The following is a 24,761-nucleotide window of genomic DNA, read 5'->3' as shown; positions in this document are numbered from 1 at the left end:
TGGATTTCTGTGTATGTTTTGTGTGCGACTTCTGGCTGTTCTCTGTGTAAGACCCATTCTGGCTGTTCATAAGGAAATCAATAATTTTTTTATTAATTTTAATATAATAAACATTACAAATTCTGGACAATCAATCTTTGGACTTGAACATTGACACCAAATATATTTTGGTTTGCGCTTTTCTTGTATAGCAGCAAGTTTGGAATTTCAGTAAATGTTAATGGTTCATAGGCCAGTTGAATTTTATTAATACTCCATTGGACTCAGTACATAAATGATTTCAGTCTTCAGCAATTTTAAAATATTAAATTTTCAAATGTTTCAGTTGCAAAATACTCCAATCCTATAATTGTCTCATGTTCTGGCTTGCTTTTCTCCTCATTTTGTCATTGATCCAGAATATTTTATTTGCATGGGCTACATTTTGTTATGAAGAACAATTAAGGAGGCTGGGATTAGTTTCTTCAGAAGAGATTCAATGTTACAGTGAGTTGGTTGATGATTTCAGTAATTTTAATGGATCAATGAGACAGTAAACAGAATTTATTCTGAGTTCTGAGGAAGGGTCACTGGACCTGAAATATTAACTCTGATTTTTCTTCACAGATGCTGCCAGACCTACTGAGCTTTTCCAGCATCTTCTGTTTTTGTTCATGATTTAAGGCATCTGCAATTCTTTCAATTTTTATTTAGAATTATTCCACATTAGCTAGTTTTGAGAATGTAACATTTCCAGTTAAATTGTTGATTTTAATGAACACAATTTTTGTTGACATCAGAAGGCAGAAATAAATGGTCAAGCAGGAATTTTAGTTTAGGCTGTGTGAATATTTATTTAAATAAGAATGAACTTTATATGTACATGTACTTAAGACTGGTCAAACAGAACTGTGCAAACATGAATTCAGAGACTCAATTCTATTTATGTACCACAGTATACAAAAGGTTTTCAGAGTATATTGCATTCATATCTGGATCATATCTGCTTTTTTAAAATTGTGAGATAGGAATCACAGCACCGAATGAGTCTTGCAAGCTACCTCATTTTTAATTTTAAAAGTTTTTCAGTACAACCAATCTATCAATGAAGACACAATAAGAGCCACTCAGTGACATTTTGAGATGACTCCCCAATAGAGCTAACTTGCATCAAATGCAAAGAGCTTAACAAAATCCAATTGTTTTTTTAAAATCAACCCACTGAGACATGTTATGATACACCTTGCAGGCAGGCAGGACTTGAACTCAGGACATGTAATGTAGAGATAGAGACACAACTAGTACAAGTCTGTAGGAGATACAAGTCTCTCAGCAACAATAGACTTTTTTGTAAAACCACCACCAAATTACCCACGTCATCAATTTAAATGAACAACGCACATGTACTGCCCACTAGGGGCAGTACAACACAACAAATTGTTGATCTTGTATCCGAGATAATGTGAACTGCAGATGCTGGAGATTCCAAGATTACAAAGTGTGAAGCTGGATGAACACAGCAGGCCAAGCAGCATCTCAGGAGCACAAAAGCTGACGTTTCGGGCCTAGACCCTTCATCAGAGAGGGGGATGGGGAGAGGGAACTGGAATAAGTAGGGAGAGAGGGGGAGGCGGACCGAAGATGGAGAGAAAAGAAGATAGGTGGAGAGTATAGGTGGGGAGGTAGGGAAGGGATAGGTCAGTCCAGGGAAGATGGACAGGTCAAGGAGGTGGGATGAGGTTAGTAGGTAGGAGACGGAGGTGTGGCTTGGGGTGGGAGGAAGGGATGGGTGAGAGGAAGAACCGGTTAGGGAGGCAGAGACAGGCTGGACTGGTTTTGGGATGCAGTGGGTGGAGGGGAAGTGCTGGGCTGGTTTAATTGTTGATCTTCCTAGTTAAACTGTTGATAGATATTGCTACAAATGTCTAGAACAGGCAAGAGCTGATCTTGAGCCTTCTGGCTCAAAGGTAGAGACACTACCACTGCACCATTAGAGATCTTTTAGTTGCCAACCACCGTAAATCTGTGCCCACTGTTTCTTAGCACTTGCCCCAACAGGAAAAGTTTCTAGATACTTTCTAATCAAACTGCACTTAAATATTATTACACACATCTGGAGCAAATGGGTCTTAAACGCAGGCCTCTTGGCTCCAAGCAATGGATATCACCTTGCATCACAACAGCCCTAACAAGTGACCTTTGATATTTGATATTTTATAAACAACCTGTTCACCTGTATTATTATGTACCTCTGGGGCAGGTCGGACTTGAATCAGGGCTTCCTAGCCCAGAGGTAGGGACATCAGTACTGCACTGCAAGGGCACAACTAGACAGGCTTGTTATCTGTATCAACTTTAGCTGGAACATTATAATTGAATCATTAAAAGATGCTCTGTCTGTTGGTTTGCTGAAATTTCAGTCCTCCACTGCTTTCAGCATTGCAGAATTTTGCAGAGTAATACAAACCAGCATTTTGGAGTGCATCAACACTTTTCACTACCATACAGACACCTAACTCATGGATTGGCTAAGTGTGCATCTCAAGGCTCCTCACTTGCTCTATTGCTATATGTCACCATGCTACAACAATCTCACATGTGCACCATGTATCAACAGCATTCATGGCTATCACATTGCATGTGCATCAACCAAATGGCCATCTCTCAACAGCTAAGGGAATAGTCCTTGGTCAAATCCAGAGACTCACCCTTCAGTCAGGGGGCCCCAAGTAGCTTAAGGTCACTCTCCAAGATAAATCCATGAGTTTGGAAACTTTCAGTTGGCTGCTTGGTGTGTTGGGGTCAGGAACCTTAAAGAGGATAAGGTGCTGAATGTCAGGCACCCCACAACCTGTCCTGGCTGTTCTTTTGCCCTCTTGATTCCCAAGGAGATGAAAGATTATCAGGGGTATGCAGGAATGTAGTGTTGAGGTTAAAGATCAGATCAGCCATGATTTATTGCAATGAAGAGCAGACTCAAAGGGGTGAGTCACCTACTCTCACTCTGTTTGTTTGTTCATACAGTGGGCCTTTTTCTCCTGGAATGAGACAAAGTGAGGGAATTGAGTGAGATGAAAGACACCGGCAAAGCCGTTAGTCCAGGTGCAAGTAGGACAAAGGTGAGTTGTTGGGTGAGTGAATAGATAGCGCAGAGGTCATGCAGTATTTGCAGCGCAGGGGGAATTGATTGCGTGAGAGCAAGTGTAGGATCAGGTTGTGTGTGATAGAGCGGTAGACTATGAGTCTTGGTGGGAGGTGGGGGCAATACTCAGATAGTAGAGAGTGTGGGTAAGCAGAGGCAAAATGGTGGCACTACTGCTAAAAGCACAGAGGGTCACTAATCTTCTTCCTGCCTTCCCTGGTGTTCTTCAGGACTGTTCCTCTGGCAGAATTAGCATGCTGCCAAAGTGGCTCAATGTGGGAAATTGTCTCTCACTAACTTGATTGGGTTTTTTGAACAAGCGACAAAGAAAATTGATGAAGGCAGAGCGGTTGATGTTGTCTATATGGACTTCAGTAAGGCGTTCGACAAGATTCCACATGGTAGACTGGTTAGCAAGCTTAAGTTACATGGAATACAGGGAGAGCTAGCCATTTGGACACAAAATTTGCTAGAAGGTAGGAGACAGAGGGTGGTGGTGAAGCATTAGTTTTCAGACTGGAGGGCTGTGACTAGCAGCGTGCTGCAAGGATCAGTGCTGGGTCCACTGCTATTTGTCACTGATATAAATTATTTGGATGTAAATATAGGAGGCATGGTTAGTAAGTTTGCAGATGACACCAAAATTGGTGATATAGTGGGCAGCAAAAAAGGTTACCTCAGAGTACAATGGGATCTTGATCAGGTGAGCAAATGGACCAGGGAATGGCAGATGGAGTTTAGTTTAGATAAATGTGAGGTTTTAGCATTTTGGAAAGGCAAATCAAGGCAAGGCTTATACACTTAATGGTAAGGTCCTGGGAGTGTTGCCAAAATATGATACCTTGGGGTGCAGGTTCATAGTTCCTTGTGAGTGGAGTTGAAGGTAGTCAGAGTGATGAAAAAGGCATTTGATATGTTTGTGTTTACTGGTCAGTGCAAAGTGGGAGGTCATGATATGGCGATGCATGACATTGGTTAGGCCACTTTCGGAATACTGCGTTCAATTCTGGTCTCATGCCTGAGGAAAGATGTGTGAAATTTGAAAGGGTTTAGAAAAGATTTACATGGACTGGATTGGAGGCTTCGAGCTATTGGGAGAAGCTGAATAGGCTGGGGTTACTTTCACTGGAGCATTGGAATCTGAGGGGTGACCTTACAGAAGTTTATAAAAACGTCTGAGGCATGGATAGGGTGAATAACAAAGGTCTTTTCCCTAAGATAGGGGAGTCAAAAATTAAAGGGTGTAGATTTAAGGTGAGAGGGGAAAGATTTAAAAGGAGCTAAGGGGCAACTTTTTCACGCAGAGGGTGGCACATGTAGAGAATGAGCTGCCAGAGGAGGTGATGGAGGCTGGTACGACTACAACATTTAAAAGGCATCTGGATGGGTATACGAAAAGGAAGGGTTTGGAGGGATGCTGGCCAAATGCTAGCAAATGATACTAGGTTAATTTAGGATTTCTGATCAAAATGGACAAGTTGGACCGAAGGGTCTGTTTCCATGCTCGACATCTCTATGACTCTATTTAAATTTAGCATATCAATTTTAAATTTCCATGCTGCCTTTCTTACTATTGCTGCAGGAAAATTATCTCTATGTTAGAATGCAACTGTAAAACATTGAGTCCTACCTTTCAGGAAAGGTCAGATTTGGAAAAAATGCATAAAATAATTACTTTTCTCACTTTTTTTTATCTTAAGATAATTTTTGTTTGTTGTTGGTTATCCTGTTGAACCATATATATTGATATTTTTTGTGAAAGGTATGAGGGACAAGCAGTAACATGTCAGCAGTGCAGAAGTGCAATTCTTCAATTATTCACAATGAGACACAGTCTAAATATGGAAGTCACCAATTATAAATTAGATTTAAATTATATAACACAAAGGAAAACATAGATTGGAAAAGAACGATCAAATAACGATGGGAAGACAAAAAGGCACTGAAAAACTAAAACAAATGTTTTGTGTTTTAAAGCTTCAACTGTAATTACATTCTGAAGGAACAGTTTCATACTTGTTTAAAGCATTTTTCAGGGCCAGAGAAGCTGCTTACTTGTAGTTATGACTGATCAGGGCACTAAAAATTCACTAGACCTAACATTTCCTAAGTGGTGTGTAAGCACAGTAACTTCACACCCAATGATTTCAATGCGGAGTCCGTCAACGAGGTACCATTACAGCAAAGTCTTTGGAGACTGCAGCTCCTAGATTGTCATACTTACTTTGCATGCAGTCTGGAAGTTTGCGTTTAATACAATGATATAATGATGAGTGTTGTTCATCTATTGTGGTCAGTACAAAATCCGAGCCAATATATTTGACAACCCATGTGTAAAAATAAACAGGGAACTGAGGCCATGTGTAGCCTTCAAATGGAACGAGGGTAGAAGGTAGAAAACCCAATAGTGCAGGGTGTGTAGATGTAGTTGAGGCACATTTTGACAGGCTTCTCATATATGCACATATATAATGAAAATAATCAATGTAAACAAGTCACAATCACGCCCAGCAGCCAGGGGCCAGGGGCAGGGCTGCAGTGCCTCCAAATGGGGGGGCTGGGGTGCAACTACAGCACAGCCAGCTGGCATTAGCAGTTTCCCTTCTGACGTTGAGCCACGGAAATGCATAATTGGCAGAAAATGCGTAGGATTTCTGATATATTAATAGCTGTGCAAAATAGGTCAGGTTTAATCCAAAGTGAGAGAGAGAGAGCACCTCACTCTGTGGGTGAGACTTGGCACTTAAATAAGCGGCTGTCAACACTCCCAACTGTGAGGATTTTTTGCACACACACACGAAACAAAAAAAAATCCCCAAGCACCAATATTTCCAAGCACTTTCTTTGTGGCTGTCTCTGTGATCCTGAGCACTGGGAGCAATGACACTGAGACAGTTCCCAGGGGCTGCAGGGTGCCCTGCCTCCAGTTCCGGTGGGGGTGGGGGAGGAGGAGGAGGAGGGGGGGGGGGGGTTGCAGGGTGAGAGGTGGGAGGTCAGGGGTGAGAGCTCCTCACAGTCTGTCATGGCGAAGGATGGAGCCGGGACTTTGGCTTCAGTGTAACTCGGAGCTCTGAGCTCTAACCGACCGGGATCGCCGAGCTGCAGCCCGGACGCCGGTGAGTTTGTGATTCCCTCCCCCGAGCTGCGGGATCCCGGCGGCCGGGGTATTTCGGCCTGTCCCGGGGATCCGCCGGAGATGGGAGGTTATTATTGATGAGACCCACATTGTTTGCAGTGTTTTGGTCGCTAGTTCTCAAGACAACAGTACTCCTTATTTAAGCCAAAGGGAAAGGGAGGAGGATGTTTCCTCGGCGCGGAGTTTACCCACAGTTTAAATTTAAACCGACCTTTTGTTTTAATGTTCGCATTCCCCCCCCCCCCCCATTCTCGGTTTCCACTCCCCCTCTCTATCTATACACAATTGTTTGTGAACTGAACTGTAATAAAAACAGTACGGATCAACAGCACCCGGTAGCCTGGAGATTTTAAGTGTGCATTGTTTACATTTTTAAAATCCTGTTTTGTTTTATTTAAAGATCTGTCCCTTGAGGATTGTGGGGTTTTTTTTGAGAAACAGTGTTCGCCCTCAAGGACGAGTCAGTGCAAAGTTAAATGTCTTGGATTCCCTGCTTTCCTGTGAGGCTTGGGGATTATTTTTTTCTGGAATTTATTCTACGGTCACTAATTTTCCGCGATGTGCGATAGCTAAGATAAAACTGCACAGGTCACATTAATTTAGGCACATCAAGTTCTGTTGTATGTTCTGCTTTATTTTTAATTGCATTTGTCCCTGACTCAAGAGGTAACAGGTTTATAGGGGGCTAAGAAATGAGACTTGACTCTGATGCGAAATGTTTAAATGGTTGATAAAATGATCTCTTCAGCCCAAACAAAAGCTATTGAAATAGTTGTCTGAAAAACGAAATCCTTGTTCAATATTTAAGTTCTTAGTTTGGGTTAGATTTTTATTGTCACTAAATTGTATATTACATAAACAATGTGCTGCATCAGGCCACTTTCTAAAATTTATCACAAATATTAATTAAACTTGGCTCCGAAGTACAATCAAAATGTCTTTAAACAATTTGAAATGATGCAGTTTAATACAATGCATTTACACAGGATTCATGAATGTTACTTTGTCATTGGGATAGTAATTCAGTGACCTGCCCTAATGATCCTGAGTTAGGAGCTCAGGTTCCATTTGGCAGCTAGGAAATATGTCTAATTAATTAAAATCTGAAATGATTTAAGGCTGTACCAGTTGCAGTGGCCATAAGACTACTGGTTTTCCACGTAAAACCCATCCAGTTCACTGCTGACTTTTAAGAAAGAAAACTCTCATCTTCACCTGATTTGACCTATATTTGACTACAGACCCACAATCAATAAAGTTGACTCTTAAAAGGCCTCTGAAGTGGAATAGCTACCCACTCAGTAGTAGTCAAAACAGTGGCTCCACCATTACCTGTTCAAAGGCAGTTTGGGATGGACAACAAATGCAGTTATTAACGATGCAAAATTCCCATGAATGCATTATAAAAAAAAAATGAAGTTTACTACTTCCATTAAAAGAGTGAACAATGGAAATTTGTTATATATTAGATGCTGATTCAATTTTACAGTGTCATTTAAGAGCTTTAATAAACTTTATGAAAAAACTAGATTATTTAGTATTTATTCTATTCAGATTTGTACAGATTGTAAAACTCTTGCAATCTTAAACAGGGTGAGATTTGAGCAGAGATTTGATAAAAATTTGTTGGAGTTCCTGTGAGATGACCAAACTGTTCTAAAAATTAGAGCCTCCTTGAGTTACCAAAATGAAGGTACAATTGCAAAAGTGAAGCATACAAAAACCCTTCTTCAGACTGGTTATATTTTACTAGGAATTCAATTTTAGCGAGAAGTCCAAAAATAATTGGAAAAGCTGATGATGGAACATGCATTGGTTGACTCCGAGGTGACAGTGTGGTTTCTAGTTGGACGGAGGAGGCTTGTGTTGAGATGGTAGAACTTTGTGCTGCATACCAAAATGACAGACAACAAACTTGGAATGGTGGCTGTATGCATTACCTTCCATGATAAGCATCTTTATGATCATGAACCAACTGACAAAGAGGAAAAAAACTGGTTTGAAAGCCACTGGTGTTCTGCACCTTCTTGTATACATAAATGGAAGATTGATGTTGGAACTTTTCCGGTGTCATATTACAGAGTCACACAGAAGACTGAGTCAAATCCTTTCCTCAGGAAAATTATTTGTGTCATGGAGAGGGAGATGTTGAGTGAAGAATGAAGATAAAATGATTATTGATTAACAATTTAAAAGTTGTGGCTTAAGTTATTGCGACTTCAGTTTAAAACATTTTAACTTTTGATTTTGAATGCAGTGCTATGGTTGGAACAGAATCCTGGAAACAACAACCTGTGCTGGTGTCATTTTCCAGAGTAATGTTTATAGTTATATCAGGAAAAAAAATTGAAAAGAACTGATCTAAGTTCTGTGAAAACACAACAAAAATCAAATGAAGTATATATTTTGGGACAGCTCATTACTCTCAGTTGTTAAGAAAGCTGGAAAAGCTCTGAAATGAATTCCCTAAACTTTTCCTCTTCTCTGCCCTTCTCTCTTCCTTTATCTCTTCGACCAAGCTTTCGTTACCTGTCGTAGCAGCTCCCTGTACTGCTCAGTATTTAATTTTTCTCCGTCATCACTCTCATGAAGTTCCTTGGAATATTTTATATACAAACATATGAATGTACGGATTAGGAGCAGGAGTAGGTCACTTGGCTGCTGAAGCCTGTTCTGCCATTCAATAAGATTGTGGCTGATCTGTTTAATCCATATTCCCACCCACACTTGATTCTTTTACCCTCTTACTTTTCAAGAATCTACCTATCTCAACCTTAAAAATATTCAAAGATTTTGCCTACATCACCTATTGAGGAAGACAGTTCCAAAGACTCTTGACCCTCTTTGAGGGAAAATGTTCTTTTTGTTTCATTGGGTGACTCCTTGTTCTTCAACAACATAATTTAAAAGAAAACATCATTTCCACATCAACTCTGCAAAGACACCTCAGAATCTTATATGTATTAATCAAATCACCTTTACTCTTCAAAGCTCTAGTTAATACAAGCCAAGCTTGACCAGTCTTCCTTAATATCATAACACATCCATCACAACTATCGTCTTGTCGTCCGTCTTGAACTGTTTCCAACACACTTGCACCTTTCCTTAATTAGGGATGTCAGTAACGTATGCAGCATTCCAAATGTGATCTCACCAATGCCCTGTATGACTAAAGGATAGCATCCCCACTTTTAATCAATTTCCTTCACAATAAATAGTCATTTTCTAAAGGATTTTTAATTACTTACTGTACCTTTATACTTTTACAATTTATGCTGTAGGATACCCTCATCCCTATCTTTCTAAGGGCTGTTCAATCTCTCACCATGGAGATAATATGCTTATTTATTCTTCCTGTCAAAATGGACAATATCACATTTTCCACTTTATTATTTCCATTTGCCAGATCTTTCCCCACATACACTTAACCTACTGTATCCCTTGTGGTCTCCATAACCTCTTCATAACTTACATTGCTGCTTAATTTTATGTCATTGGCAAATTTGGCAAAGATACCTTCAGTCCCTTCACCCAGGTCATTTATAAATAAATTCTGAAAAGTTAATACCCCAGCACTGAACCCTGTGGCATCCTACTCATTTTGTCTTTCCGTCCAGAAAGTGACCAGTTTATTCCTACTGTTTCTTGTTGGCTATTTAATCTTCTGTCCATGTCAGTATGCTACTCCATACACCATGAAGCTTTAGTCTTCCCCCCAATAACCTTTGACGTTTACCAAATGTCTTCTGGAGTAAGGCACCTTATAAATTGTTGTTGTTGAGGAGAAATAGTGTATTTGATAGGCCAAAGGTGGTTCAACTTGGGACTAAAAAGATAAGAAGTTCTTTGTGTATGTGATTTTGAGTGTGGAAAAACAAGGTGATTGTATGATCTAATGCTGTGCACCCTCAATTATATGTTTAACATTTATTTGCAGCCCAAGGTTGAGAAGTGAAAGTGCTACAAATTAAGCCACAGTTGACTTAGGGCCAGAATTTCTACCAGCAGGAAATTCTTGGTCCATGCCTTCTTTTCAGAGATAGTATAGAACAGATATTATGGAAAAGGGGAGGGAGATCCAGAGTGATATTATTATATCAGGAAGAAAAAGCTTGGAAGGAACTGATCTAAATTCTACTGGAAACACAACAAAAATCAAATGAAGTACATGTTTTGGGATAAATTATTACTATCACTTGGTTAAAAAAAGCTGGAAAAGCTCTGGAATTAATTCCCAAATTTTTCCTCTTCTCTACCTTTCCTCCTTCTTTTACCTCTTTGACTATGCTTTCATAACCTGTCCTAACCCCTCTCTGTTTTGCTTAGTGTTTAATTTTGCTTGGTCATCATTCCAATCAAGTTGCTGGGCATGTTTTACGTACAAACCTATGAACGTATGGATTAGGAGCTGGAGTAGGCCACTTGACTGCTTGAATTTTTTCTACCATTCAATAAGATCGTGGCTGAACTGTTCACTCCTATTGCCAACCCACTCTTGATACCATTTACCCTCTTACTTTTGAAGAATCTACCTATCTCTACCTTAAAAATATTCAAAGACTTTGCTGACACCACCAACTGAGGAGGAGAGTTCCAAAGTTCCTATCAAGAGAGACCCTGCTGTTGTGAATAATATTGGCAATGAAGCATCAGGAGTTCTGTACATTTGCAGGCGTTGGAGAGAAGTCTGTGATTTTATTTTATTTCGGCTATTGCTCATTTCATACAATTTCACCTTGGTATCACAGAATTCCAAGTTCAAAATAAAGATTGCCTCTCCTGTGCAGTATTGAGAGACTGCTATATTGCCAGAGGTATGTCTGTTAGATGATTAAACCATGATTTTGTCTGTGCTTGCAGGGAGTGTTAAAACATTCAGTTTGAAGAAGAGCATGGAAATTATTCTCAGTGTTCTGGTCAATATTATCCCTCAAATAATGTTACAAAAAAAATTACTGGGTCATTATTACATTGCAGTTTTTGGGAGTTTGCCATGCACAATTTGGTTGACCTGGTTTGTACATTTCGGCAGCACATTATTAATTCTATTAACCACTGTGAGGTATTAGGTTTTCATGAAAAGTGCTGTATAAGTGCAAGTGTTTTTTAATTGCAGTTGAGAGAACATAGGTTTCTGGTCCAGTAATATTTGGAATGATGGACTACTAAATAGCTGCATTTAGCTTCACCTTTGGAAAGGTAAAAGAGGCATTTCAATTGTTAGCAGCCTTTATCAAATCTGAATGGGGGAGGGGCAAGGAAGAAACAGAAAAGAAGCAATTACAAACAGTCAGTTCGGAGGTTATAGGCAAACAATGCAGCAATTCAGTATCGGTTTCACTTTCTGGTGGCCAGTGAAGTGGTACTGAATGTGGTTGTTGACAGAAAGTTGGCCTTGTTTTCCATTCTAAAATGCTTATCCTTTATAACAGCACTAAGGTATATGTGGGGAGTTGTATTCAGAGTTATGGTTGCTGCTGAATATTACTGCAATTAGTAATGATGTTTGTTGGCTCCTCTGGTTTCTTCCTGACCTGAAATCTGCAAGGAAGAGCAGAGAGTTCTCCTAGTGGTCTAGCCTTCAAGCAGTATTGCTCAGACGGATTTTCTGATCATTATTTTATTGCTGTTGTGAAACCTTGTGGTGTCCAAACTGGCTGCTCCATTACCCCACAATAATCATGTTGCAAAAGTGCTTAATTGGTTCTAAGACAATTGGAATCGTCTGAAGTCACGGGGAGATGATGACAGAGTGGTAGTGTCACTGGACTAGTAATATAGAGGGCCGCACTCATGTATGGTGGGCATGGATTCAAATCCCACCTCGACAGTTGTTGGAATTTAGATTTAGTTGAAAGAGTCTTGTGGCACACTAACAGTGTCGTTTGTCAGAGTCTGAAGAGAGCTCCCTATGATTGTTATAAGTGGATGTGCCTGGATCTGTTGTTGTGGCTTGTGATATTATGTCTTGCATGAACTATAAGTATTATTGGCTTTTGATCTCCCAAGCACACTTTCATTATCCAGTTGCTTTCATTATCAAGTGAAAGTATGATAAATCATGATTCAGAAGCATTTAGAGAACCCGCAGCATTCTGTTTTAATTGAAGCTTTACATGTTGTATTTGTGACAATAGTTTGACAGCCATACCCTCTCTTTGGATACACTTTCCTTTATCAGTGAACTGTGTATTTTCACCTCTGTGACTGGTGAGGGCAGGATATCATTAATTAAGCCTGACCTGCCTAGTTGCTTTTCTTTAGCCTTTCTCTTCCTACAGAGCTCACAGGTACATTGTGAGTCACAGTATTCATGATTCACAAAGGATCAGCGACCTGTTCCAGGAAAACTAGACATGGAGAAGATGTAAACATTGCTTTGTCTGCTTCATGCGCCATCAAGTGTAGGAAAAACATTTCTGGTGCCCACATCCAAGGAAATATCTACTGCCATTGGAGACAGTTCAGAGAAGGTTCATTAAGTTGATCGCAGGTGTGCGGGGATTTTCTTATGAAAAGAATTTGTATGGGTTGAATTTACACTCACTAAAGTTTAGAAGAATGAGAGGAAACCTTATTGAAACATATATAAGATTCTTAGGGGGCTTGTCAGGGTAAATGCAAAAATGTTGTTTCCCTTTGTGGGAGAGTCTAAGACCAGGTGATGTAATTTCAATAAGGAATCCCTCATTTAAAATAGTGATTAAGGGGTTTTATTTATCTCTGAAAGTAGTTAGTCTGTGGGCTTCTTTACTCCAGAGGCCGATTGAGTATCGGTCATTAAGTAATAGAATCAAGGTTTATGGGGAGAACTGGAAAATTGAGGATTATCAGAACAGCCATGGTATCATTGAACAGAGGAGTGGACTCACTGAGCCAATTAGCCTACTTCTACTCCTACACCTTATGGGTTTCGGACATGTATTTCTGAATAACAGGGAACAACAGTTAAATTACAGAATTGAGGGGAGTGTCATTATTACTGACATGAAACTTCATTAAATCCATGTCTGGAAATGTGTCAAAGGTCCAGAATAACTTTGCCCCTTTTTCTGATCGGTTACATCCAACAATAGAGATTACTGGTGGTTTAAAAATAATAGATATTCTATTTACAGTAGCAATGCAGAGGATTATTTTTTCAGCAGAATGTGAATTTTTGGAACGCTTTTCCACAGTAGGCGATAGACACAGAGTCATTGAATACTTTTGAGGCAGAAATAGAATCTTGACTGATGAGAGAGTCATTGGTTGTCGGGAGAAGGTGAGAATGTGGAGTTGAGACAATAATAGAATCAGCCATGACCTTATTGAAGAGAGGAACAGGCCAAAAGGCTTCATGGCCTTACACCTGCTCCTAATTCAAATGGTCATGCTATCTTTGTATGCTTTGGTAAAAGACAACCGAGTATTTCCTAAATTCCTAGCAACTTCATGTGCATCATTAAAAATTAAAATTCAGAATTCAGGCTTTATATGGCTTGCTTGTCATGGTCTTTTTCCGTATTTTTAAAAAAATTTTTGCATTTGTAAGTGTTGATGTTTTTCTCAGAGCTGAAGCAGCTTAGGTGGTTCTGGGTGAAATATTGTATCTCTGCTTTAGCCTCTCTTAGGAGATTATAAGAATGCAGGGTGTCAGCGGAGGTGGTGGAGGCAAAAAGTGAATGAATAGAAAGAGGTAAGGAAATATTTGGATGTGATGCTCCGGCCACCTTAGTCGTTGGGTAGGCCTGATGGACTGATTGACCATTTACTCCTCTCAGTTCTGAAGCCATTGGAGCCCCACGATCGAAGATCCATATTTTTAAACAATTCAAATTTCATATCGTATCGTAGGCACCATTTTTGGATTTATACTTAGATTTTCCAATGTAGGTTGTACCATACATTTGCATCTTTCAAACTTGTGGTCTATGTTTCTGTTTCCATCTGCCCCTACAGCTAAATTTAATGGTTCAGATTGGTATCTTCCGGTTTGGTTTACAAACCAAGAAAGTGGAACTGTGATTGTGAACTTGAATAATACAAAGCAAATTAGGAAAGTAGCATATAAGGCCAGTTTGTGCAAAGGTAAAAGATTTCATATGGTAAAACTAGTTTGTCATTACGTTGTGCATAACTTGCACTTTGAGTATCACTGTAATGATTTTCAAAGTGCCCAAGTGCCTTTTTAGAAAATACATGTAATACAGAATACGTTATATGGAAAACAGAATTTAGTCAATAGTGCAATTAAACTTGTGTAACAGCCATATTTCAGGATGGCCTTATTATATGGTAGCTGATTGCAAATGGAAACCTGATCTTTTAATGAATTATTACGAAGGTTATGTGTGACCTTTGTATAAATGTAACTTTAATGTATTTTGCTATGTGTGAATCACAAACTATTAAGCATGTAGCCTACTTACTGTGTTCCATTTTGTTACTGTATTCTCTAAAGTGCAGATGCAATTTGATTTTTTGAAAATATATTAAAAATATTAGCTTTCAAATTTATGTCAGATTGAAATAGTGTTTAATCTCTTTAACATGAGTTTGGGTGAATCTTAAACATGTTATTATAGATATGTGGGACAACAATTAAATAAGACAAGGAACTAACCACCATAAAAGCCTACTTTAACCAATGGAGCATGAGAGAAAAATAATTGGTTACCTGTACTGATGTCCACTCAATTTTCTTGAGATAACTTACTTTGGGTGGCAAAATTAACCATAGGATAAGGCAAACTATCAGAAGGGGTTTGCACCAATGGACAAGAAGATCCAGTTAATTTCACAGCTTCCTGCCTGATTTATTCATCTGTGGCAAAAAGATTTTCCCATAAAGAAAAGCAACTCCTTCTTAACGTCTTATATTCGATTATAGAACAGAACAAGATGACCATGGGAAGCAGTATCATGTCGAATCGAATCAAATATCGAATATCCTTCATTGTCACTTGTACTCCTACACCTTTGTATTGTAATACAATAAAAAGTTCTTACAATGGCTGCTTTTTACTGGCACCATCCTAGGTACAAATCTTAGAGAGTAAAAAAAATGTTTTTATGCAAAGACGGCCAAAGGAAAGCATAAGCCTTACTTACGGTTTAGCATACCCCTCACAAAAAATTGCATCTATATAATAGCTTCCACATAATGAAACATTCTAAGCCACTTCACAGGAGTATTATCAGATACATTTTGACCCTGAGCCACTTCTGGAGATATTAGGAAAGGGAACCAAAAGGTTGGCTAAAGAATTAGATCTCATGAGCACTTTAAAGGAGTGGGGGAGAGAAGGAGAGGGCAAGGGTGAGGGTGAGGGAGACGGAGAGGCTGGGAGGATTAAGGAAGTAATTTTCAGAACTGAATGCGGGGCCACCAATGGAATAACAAAGAAAATTGAAGATGCTCAGGGCCAGAACTGGAAAAATACAGTTTTGTCAGAGCCCAGTAAGGCTGGGGAGGACAGTGCAGTGATCGAAAGGAGCAAAGCTGGATAGGAATTTGAACAGAACAATGGGGAATTTAAAAATTGAGTAAGCACAGGATGATGGGCTTCAGGCAAGGCCAGATATGGACAGCAGAGGTTTGGCTGTTTCAAGACTTTGGAAACTGGAAAATATAAGGCTGGCCAGAAAAGCTTTGGAATATTTGATTCTAGCAGTAATGGAAGCAAGACTGATTGTTTCGGCAGGAGATGGATTGAGGTAGGTCGAGAGACGAGCCATATTATGGAGTAAAAGTACAATGGTAGTGATGAAGAGAACATTGTGTCAGATCAGATCAGAGTTTAATATGCTGCCAAGGTTGTGAGCAGCCTTGTTCAGGATCATGCAGCAAACTAACCTAGTTACGCATATAAACCGTTCCTTTATAATCAGATGATTTTAGGAACTAAATTCTAGTAATGTTACATGTAAGTTGCTAGGCACATAAGGAACCCAGTTTAATCCTGTTAGTAAGTTTATCACTATAAGGCTGTGTATGTCACTGTCTTGAATGCAGTCCAAACCCTAATTCCTAATATTATCTCCTACAGGAATTTTCTGTGTGTTTACATTGCAATGGAAATAAAACTTTTAAAAAAAATGTTTCTGTCTCCCATAACACTTCAAACTGATTGATTGAAATTATGAATTGGAGATAGGATCTGGATACTGATAAAGCATGGAGCATTGAGCTGACAGTATTTGAGGTTTTCTGACTTTTAAGTAATTGCACCAGTGTTCATAACGGAACTTTTAAAAAATGCAAAAACAAAGTACTCAGTCGTCATTAAACTTACACCTCCAGCAACTATCAAAAGCGCCAGTAAATTCGTAATGTCACAAGGAAATAGGAAATCCACCAGTTACTTGTTACAACATTGTGCTGAATAATTTTGGATACAACAGTTTGCTGTTGAAGCCTTTAATCAAAGGCTTTGTTGGGACGCTGTTAATAGATTATACAAAAATGATTTAGCAAAATATCAGGACAGTTTCATTCTTTTCCGTGGTGTCTTGATGAGCATTCCTGGAGATGTATATTTGTGAGAATTGCCAAGGTTGCTGCAATGAAAATATTGCACAAAGTACTGCAGTTGTCTGACCATGATCTGCAAACATCACCTGAAGCATACGACACACGTTTTGAAATAAACACTTCCAGTAACCAGTCCGCCATCAGCATATTTTGTGACTAGGATGCTGTAAATGCAGTTCGTTCATGAAGGGCAAGTGGCTGTATTCTCATTTGGTTAGAGGATAACAGCAGTGCAAAATTAACATACTTTAATTCATTTCAGGGTTAATTGTGACAGTTCATCCTGCAGAATAGTTAAAAATAAGGATGCTTAAAAACATATTCAATAGCAAAAAGCTATGAACTTCTGCATCTGTAAAACAAAGATTAAGCCACCAATACAGAGTGGTGCTGGAGGAGCACAACAGGTCAGGCAGGAACAGGAAAATCGATCCAAAACATTGACTTGCCTGTTCCTCCGATGCTGCCTGATCTGCTGCGTTCTTCCAGCTCCACACTGTATTGACTTTTACTACACCTACAGTTCTTGCTATCTCTCAATAAGCTAGCAGCCTCACTGCCCATGATGCTGATTGTATCAGAGCACGGCATGAGTAGCCATCTGATACTCTGGCCAAGCAGCCAGTGTACATATGTGAGTTCACAAGCTGTTAATTCATGGAGGATCTCCTCACCACTGTGCACTTTGCAGCGAATGTCACTGGATAGGGACCTTGAGTGGGAGCCCCACAATCATAGAATGGTACAGTAGAATGCCATTTTTTCACTGTAACTCTTCAGCCAACATTTTTATTTGAATTTTTGATTGTAGACATTTGTCTCGTCTTTTTTTCTTTTCTATTCATTCATGGGATGTGGGTGTCGATGGTTTGGTTGGCATTTATTGCCCATCCCCTGATTACCCAGGGGCCAGTTCAGAGTTGATCACATTGCTTTGGGTCTGCAGTCATGTTTTGGCCAGGCCAGGAAAAGAAGGCAGATTTTCCTCCCTGAAGGACATTAGTGAACCTGATGGGTTTTCTGACAATTGACAATGGTTACATAGTTGCCAGTTTTAATACTTGAGTTCAAAGCTCACCATTTGCCATAGTGGGATTCAAACCCATGTTCCCAGAGCATTAGCCTTGGGCCCTGGAATACTAGTCCAGCGACCTTTAACACCACACCACTGCCTCCCCAATTTGAACACGTCCATGTTGCCAAACAGATAACACTCCCAAATTTTCCAACTGAAGAAAACCGACTGTTTAGTAATAAATCTTCAATTTACTGAATCCAGAGGGTGACCTTTTTATTTGATTTGATTTCATAATGCAAACCCATGCTAAATCAATAAAGTTCATTAATAAAGGGAAATGCTAATGCAGTGGCAAGTGTTACTGAATAGTGACAGGATAGAACCCACCATTTTCTGTTCTCATTCATTTCTAAGGAAGAGCCGTAATAAATTCAATGTTAATTCTGCATCTTTCTCTACACACTGTGCAAGACCTGCTGTGATTTTCTAGTGCTTTCTATTTTTATTTCAGATTCATAGTATTTGCAATATTTTGCTTTTATTATAGTAGCCTGAAGAGTCTGACTGGGGAGAAAGACCAGGAAACTGGAAAGAGTAAGGCCTGCTGACTGCTGCCTGCTATGTTAGCTGCTGGCAGCTCCCCTACATTACACCATTGACCACCTCCCCCCGTCACTTAGCTCTGGCCTAATTTATTGCGATTCTGGGCTTCTTGTAGGTGTCATTTTGGCTGCAGACTCTACCTCACCAGTAGGTCTGCTGAGCAAAGAGCTACCGGTCTCTGTCTGGTCAGTGGCTCTCAAAGGACAGGACCTCCTGTTCTAAAGTCCTGATCCTTTGGAAGACCTGCTGGGGATCCCTCAACAGCTTGAGTGGCACCTAAATACTGTTACACTTCCTAGAGGAGAGGAGCATTAGTATTGCTGCCTTTTTCAGCTTGCGGCCAAGATCCCAACTGACTCTATTAAAATTCCCCTTTTTGATAAGACCATCAAGGGAAATGGAGCAATGTCTAATAAATGGAGTGGAGGTACAGAACAACTATGATCTAATTGTGAATGGTGAAATAGGGTTGAAGAGGTGAATGACCTACTCCTTATGTTCCCAAGACTCTGTTATTCTCTGTCCTCATGTTCCAGTGAGAGAAAATAAACAAAGGAATGCTACTAAAGACAGTCAGTCCCTGTATAAACAACACAAGCAAAAGTCCATCTGATGACTGTACTGCACAATTAAAATCAGGAACACAACATATTGTATTGTGGACATGGATCTTCAACTCATCAATATTTCTGAATATAAATTATTTGAACATTCCAGGTGGTTACCCTAGATTAAACTACAGGCCCTTGGTGCAATTTAATGACCTATCTTGTAAACCTTGCCATCCCTAGCATCTGTTGTTTTATACATGCATAAGTATCCATTTTAAGAGGATTTTTAAATAGCTTATGGCACGTTTTAGTACATTAGGCTCATTTACGTGACTGAGAATTAATAACTGTGGTCACCAGTATCAAATAATCACAAAAGAGAGTATTTGCAGAATTATAAAACAAACTATTCATAAAATGAGATTTTGGGGTTCTTTTCCTCAGTGAGTTAATTATGCAGAAAATATTATTCTCACATCTTTAATCATTACACAGCCTTATTCTCTTATGTAATAAATACATTGCATTTAAAGAACAACAGTAAAAGCTTTCAAGAGCTACAAACGAATGCAGCTTTATAAAAGTTATTTGTTTCCTAGAAAGCTAAATCCTGTAGAGGCCTCTCTATGCGATACAACACATCAACAACGTTCAACTCATATTTAGGGTGAGTTTTTGTTTTGCTTTATTGTACATTGGACATTAAAAGTCTATATAAAGGGCTAGTAGATTGTTGCAGTCAAACTAACAATCTTACAGTTGCTTTCCTGTGTCTTTTCTTCCCTTGAAAACATTTTTTTTTTCCTTTTTGTTACATTTTGTTGGTTTCAAAAGAGCAATATTGTTGGACCACACAAATTCAAATTTCTCTGAGAAGCTTTTTCTATTATAGTTCAGTGGTGATTAAATTGGTCAGACTGAGGTCAGGTTACTGTCTTTAGGAGTCATGTCTCAATGTTACAGCTTACTTTATACTATCAAACAGAAAATTAATCTTCAATATAATCTGGTTCATTACATCACCCTTGCACTAAGAAAAGCAAACCAAACATTTGGGATTTACTTCTAGAAGGATAGGGTTGAAAAGTAGAGAAGTCGTGCTAAATATATGATGTACCTTGATTAAACAACAGTGATGTACTGTGAACCATTCTGATATTATCAAAAAGAATGAATGAGAAAAAAAATACAACCGCAAATATTTATTTAATGCACATCCTAACACTGAAAATGTTTAAAGGTAGTTTGTGCAAATTGATTTTTCTAAGACTAGATCGTCCATGCACAACCAGGTGAAGAGACATAAGAATTTCACTTTCAGCAGACTCAGTCTGCTTCTGACAAGATGAGAGTTCTTGGTACAAATGTCTGTTGTATAGCGTACTGATAATTTACTAAACCATATGTATCGGGTAGATTCCAGTTTAATCTTCAATCTTTGCTGTTATTTGATTTTAGCTGGGAAGGGGTGGGGCAGGTAATGCCTATTGCAATTGAGCTTCGTTCGTCTGAATACTGAGAAATTTCGTTAACTATAGTTACCACGCAGAATCATAGATCTCTGATGACATGTGTGAACGTTTTTTGGATCAGACGGCTGTTTCTGTATTGTTTATTTTACGTGTAATTGAAGAACGGAGTTGTGTTTGAATATTTACAAAAAGGCCCCATATATGTAGCAAATTCTGATACATAAGTGTAATCTTACCATAATTAATCATTTTATTTCCTAATCAACACTATTGCATTCCATGTGTGATGAATGCATATTGCTAGCGGAGAATTACTGAACACCATGTGACTTCCTAATGTTAGTACTGACATTGTCAACAAAGCTTTGTGATCCACCTGGGAGTTTGGTACTCACAAACTTGTTTGCATTCAGTTCTTTCTTTGTTAGGGAACCCTAGATTTGGCTTCCAGTGTTGGGCTGTGTCTTCTCTAGGTTCTGGAGCTCTGAAAGTAAGCAGTGAATCTTGTTGTGGTTCTCTGTAACTCTAAACCATTTTTGATCTTTTAAATGACTATTTTACTGGAAGCGTAATTTTTGTTTTCATTAAGAAACTGCCAGATGGTCTCCCTCAGTGGCTCAGTGAGTTTATTCAATGAATAGCTAAACCACATAAACCAGGGAAGTCCAAGGTCAGGAGGTACAGTAATGGGGGAACTACAGTTGCTTATAAAGTTTTCTCTGCGGAGAATTTCCTACAAACATTGCTGTCTTGTGGATTGCTTATCCTAAAATTTACAAAGACATACAAGAGCAAGTATTATCTGACAGGAAACCTGGCATCCTCTTGTCATGAAATTTTTGTTTCTATTTCTATTTAAATAAACGTTTATCAATTCAGCACCTCTTTGTGCTTGTCTAATTTGTACCTTATAGTGGAATTAACACCATAATAAAACTAACACAATAACATTGATGAAGATGTCAAAAGTGCAGTCATTTGACACTTCTTGAAACTTCAAGGAGCTGGTCCATTGTCGTGTTATTTATGCATTTCATCAATGTTTGGCAGCTGTGGTTCAAAGGTTTGGATTGCATCTGAACAGTAGGATTCTAAAGAGAGAGTACATTCTTAATGTGTCTGCAGCATCTCATCTTGGAAGATTTACCAGCATGATGCAAAACAATGAAGTACATCCACAGAGACAATGGCCCACCTGAAATATGGAGAGTAGGTCAGAGATTTCTCAACAGTGACACTACCTCATGATGGATCCCCATTGCTAGATTCCCCTTACTGCCCTCTGGTACAGTATCAGATGGTTCATTTAAGGCTTTTATTTGCTCCCTTCCTCGGTCATTGCTTCTTCAGTCAGTCCACTTAAATGCATCGGGAGTAATGACCTTCAGCCCTTCTGGCAGTCTTCCACAGATTCAAATGAAAACCACAGGCTGAAAATTGTGAAATGCTTGAACAGCTGGAACCAAACGATCTACACCAAAATTACAACTTGGTAGCTTAATGATTACCTCTCTGCACCTCTGTATACTTGAAATCAATTATTGTCTTAGTAAGTGTAAGGAAATTGACATCACAGGTGAATAAAATGAATGTGGCATGACATAAAACCTGAGACTGAAACAAAATTTGGCAAGTTAACACGAATGCAATATTGCCACACTGCAGATTATCGTAGCAGTTCAGTATTCGTGCAGACAAATGAACTGCAAGAAGTTTACTTCAAAGTGGTTTAACTGTAGAGTGGAATGCCAGTTGTTTTCTGCCATCATGTTACTACTGACGATTTCAAACCATGTTTAACAAAAGGTTTATTCCTTGGATTGTAGTTTCTGCACAGAGACCCTCCATTAAATTTCAGCTGCTAGACATCATGAAATTTACACAATTTATATTAATCCACTATTTAAAATAGTCAGGTTTGTCAGAAATCTCCATTGGTATAGAGAGAATGTAGTGGGTTTGTGGCTAGGAACTAAGTACTTCTGGTTTCAGAATTTAAAAAAGATTTATTTTGTTTTCCTGCGTTGTGGATTTCCCTGTGCTGTACAAGAAGGGCCTAGAGGACAGGAGCAGATTATAATCTGAGGAGGCCCTGATGTGGAGAGCTGTAGTAACTGGAGCCCCTCCACTTCAGGTTAGTCACCCAGTTTCCTTTGCATTATTTATTTTTAATTGAGCCTTTAGCTTTCTTGAAGAACAGACAGGACAGATGGCTCTTTACCAAGATATACAATTTAAATTGCAACTTAAGCATCAGATTTTGCACAGGTTTTAGTAATGCTGCTGTTGAGCTAGTATGAAACTTGCACCATTTGCTTGAATGGAAGCTGATTAACTTTATTTGTGCACTTCATTCATTGATTCAAACTTAAGTGTACTTGAGATGGATATTTAATATAATGTAATGAGTGGCATGGTGGCTCACTGGTTAGCATTGCTGCCTCTCAGCACCAGGGACCCAGGTACACTTTCAGCCAAGGGGTGTGTGAAGTTTGCATGTTCTCCCTGTGTCTGCATGGGTTTCTGCCGGTTGCTCCAGTTCCTCCTGAGTCCAGAGATGTGTAGATTGAGTGGATTGGCCATACTAAATTACCCTGTAGTGTGTAGAGATGTGCGGGCTAAGTGGAATAGCTAAGGTAAATGTGGGGTCACGGGGATAGGGTGGGGTGGTGTGATTCTGGGTGGGAAGCTCTTCAGAGGGTCACGACAGACTCGATGGGCTGAATTACCTAAATATGTGCAGTAAGGATTCCATAACTTTCCTGTAAGGTCAGTTGGAAAGTTAAAGTTTTGCTACAGAGTTTTGTTTAGTCTTTTATTTGAGATGGGTGTTGCCCATCCCCAATTTCCCTTGAACTGAGTAGTTGCTAAATCTTTTCAGAGATCAAATAAAGTGGCACACATTGTTGTGCGTTTGGAGTCACATGTCGGTTTCCTTCCCGAATGGACATTAGTGTACCACGGAGGATTTTACAAGAAACGCTGTTAGTTCCCATAGCAGTCGCCATTACTGAGACTACCCTTTCATTTCAGATTTAATTAAGTGAATTTAAATTCCTCCAAGATGTGATTTGAACTCCTGGCTAGATTACTAGTCTAGTGAAATTTTCACAATACTAGCATCTTCTCCCACTTCTACAACTACAGATTCTTCTTTTAATGGCTCTGCCAGATGTAGAAGTAATTTCTAGGTCCCAGGTTTAATCCCTGTTTTATGCTAAATTAGCTGTTTTAACTGTGTCAGTAGCATTGGATGCCATAAGTGGTTCTTTGCTCAAAGGTTAGGAAAGTTAATTGATGTGTTCTCCTGATTAATATTCAGTAATCCACCCATGCTAGACAATTAAATTGTGTGCATGTCAGCTGAGGATAGGAGCAGGTTTGACTGTGATGTCTTGCGAAGAGCTAGCCAACATTCAATATCAAGACTCCAATATGGGGAATATCCACAAGGCTGAGGTGACTGGACACTTGGGATGATAAAGTCAAGCAAGAGTCCAGATTTTAAGAATGGAAGGAAGAGAAAGAAAATTGGCTAATTTAAATAGCAAAGCAAAATACTGTGGATGTTGGAAACCTGAAATAAGATGGGAAAATGCTGAAAATGCTCACTAGATCTGGCAGCATCTGTGTAGAGAGAAATGGAGTCAACATTTCGCTTCAATAACTGTTAATCAGAACCAGTTATAAATGTTTGATCTAGAGCAGTGTAAATAATACAACTGTTGGTCATTCCCTGGCTCAGCATTTCTAACTAATCTCTAATTCTTTACAGATAACATCATGTCTTACTATAATGATGAGCCCCGATACACTATTGAACAAATTGATCTTCTTCAGCGCCTCCGTCGATCAGGAATGACTAAACACGAAATAATTCATGCACTTGAAACAATGGAACGGCTTGACCAGGAACAAAATGAAAAATTTGTTAGGCGGCCTAACTACAGCAGTAACTATGGCAACAACGTTGCGGCATCCTCTTCCACGGCTTCTGCTGCTACACAGACTCAAAGTATAGCGCAATCACCGTCACCTAGTAACAGCTACGACACATCGCCTCCACCCTACAATGCAAGCCATGCAGGGCGAGAAAGCACTGCAAATGAGAGACTTGTTGCCAGTGGAACACTCTCTCCACGGTACCAGAACAGTGGGAGTCAGAGATCATACAGTTTTGACACAGGAGATGATGATGCAGATTTGGAGGAGAAAGTGGAAGAGTACATGAGGTAATGTGGAAAGTCCATATAGTTATGTAAGTATTCAGTATAGTTACAGGATGTTGTTCTTTCTGGCTGTTAAAATAACTCAGATTAAATTGCATTCATCCATCGTAGCTTG

The 24,761-nt window shown here is 39.3% G+C and overlaps 1 protein-coding gene across 2 annotated transcripts in view; it reads left to right on the top strand.

Moving 5' to 3' along the window:
• Positions 1-6,123: 6,123 nt before the first annotated feature.
• The window catches only part of LOC125465035 (homeobox-containing protein 1-like), a 47,087-nt gene continuing 28,449 nt past the window's right edge, over positions 6,124-24,761 (top strand). Inside the window, exons 1-3 of one of the 2 annotated variants that reach the window (XM_048558086.1) lie at positions 6,143-6,237; positions 22,468-22,551; positions 24,193-24,649. In XM_048558086.1, coding sequence (XP_048414043.1) covers positions 24,201-24,649 — 449 coding nt within the window. In that variant the 5' untranslated portion in view covers positions 6,143-6,237; positions 22,468-22,551; positions 24,193-24,200. Of the gene's footprint in view, positions 6,238-22,467; positions 22,552-24,192; positions 24,650-24,761 lie in introns of both variants that reach the window. The other variant, XM_048558085.1, reaches the window with a different exon arrangement.

This window comes from Stegostoma tigrinum, chromosome 24 (genome assembly GCF_030684315.1).
Source record: "Stegostoma tigrinum isolate sSteTig4 chromosome 24, sSteTig4.hap1, whole genome shotgun sequence".
NCBI lineage: Eukaryota > Metazoa > Chordata > Chondrichthyes > Orectolobiformes > Stegostomatidae > Stegostoma > Stegostoma tigrinum.
Note: the sequence above shows the minus strand (reverse complement) of the source record. Positions and strands in the feature narration are given on the sequence as shown.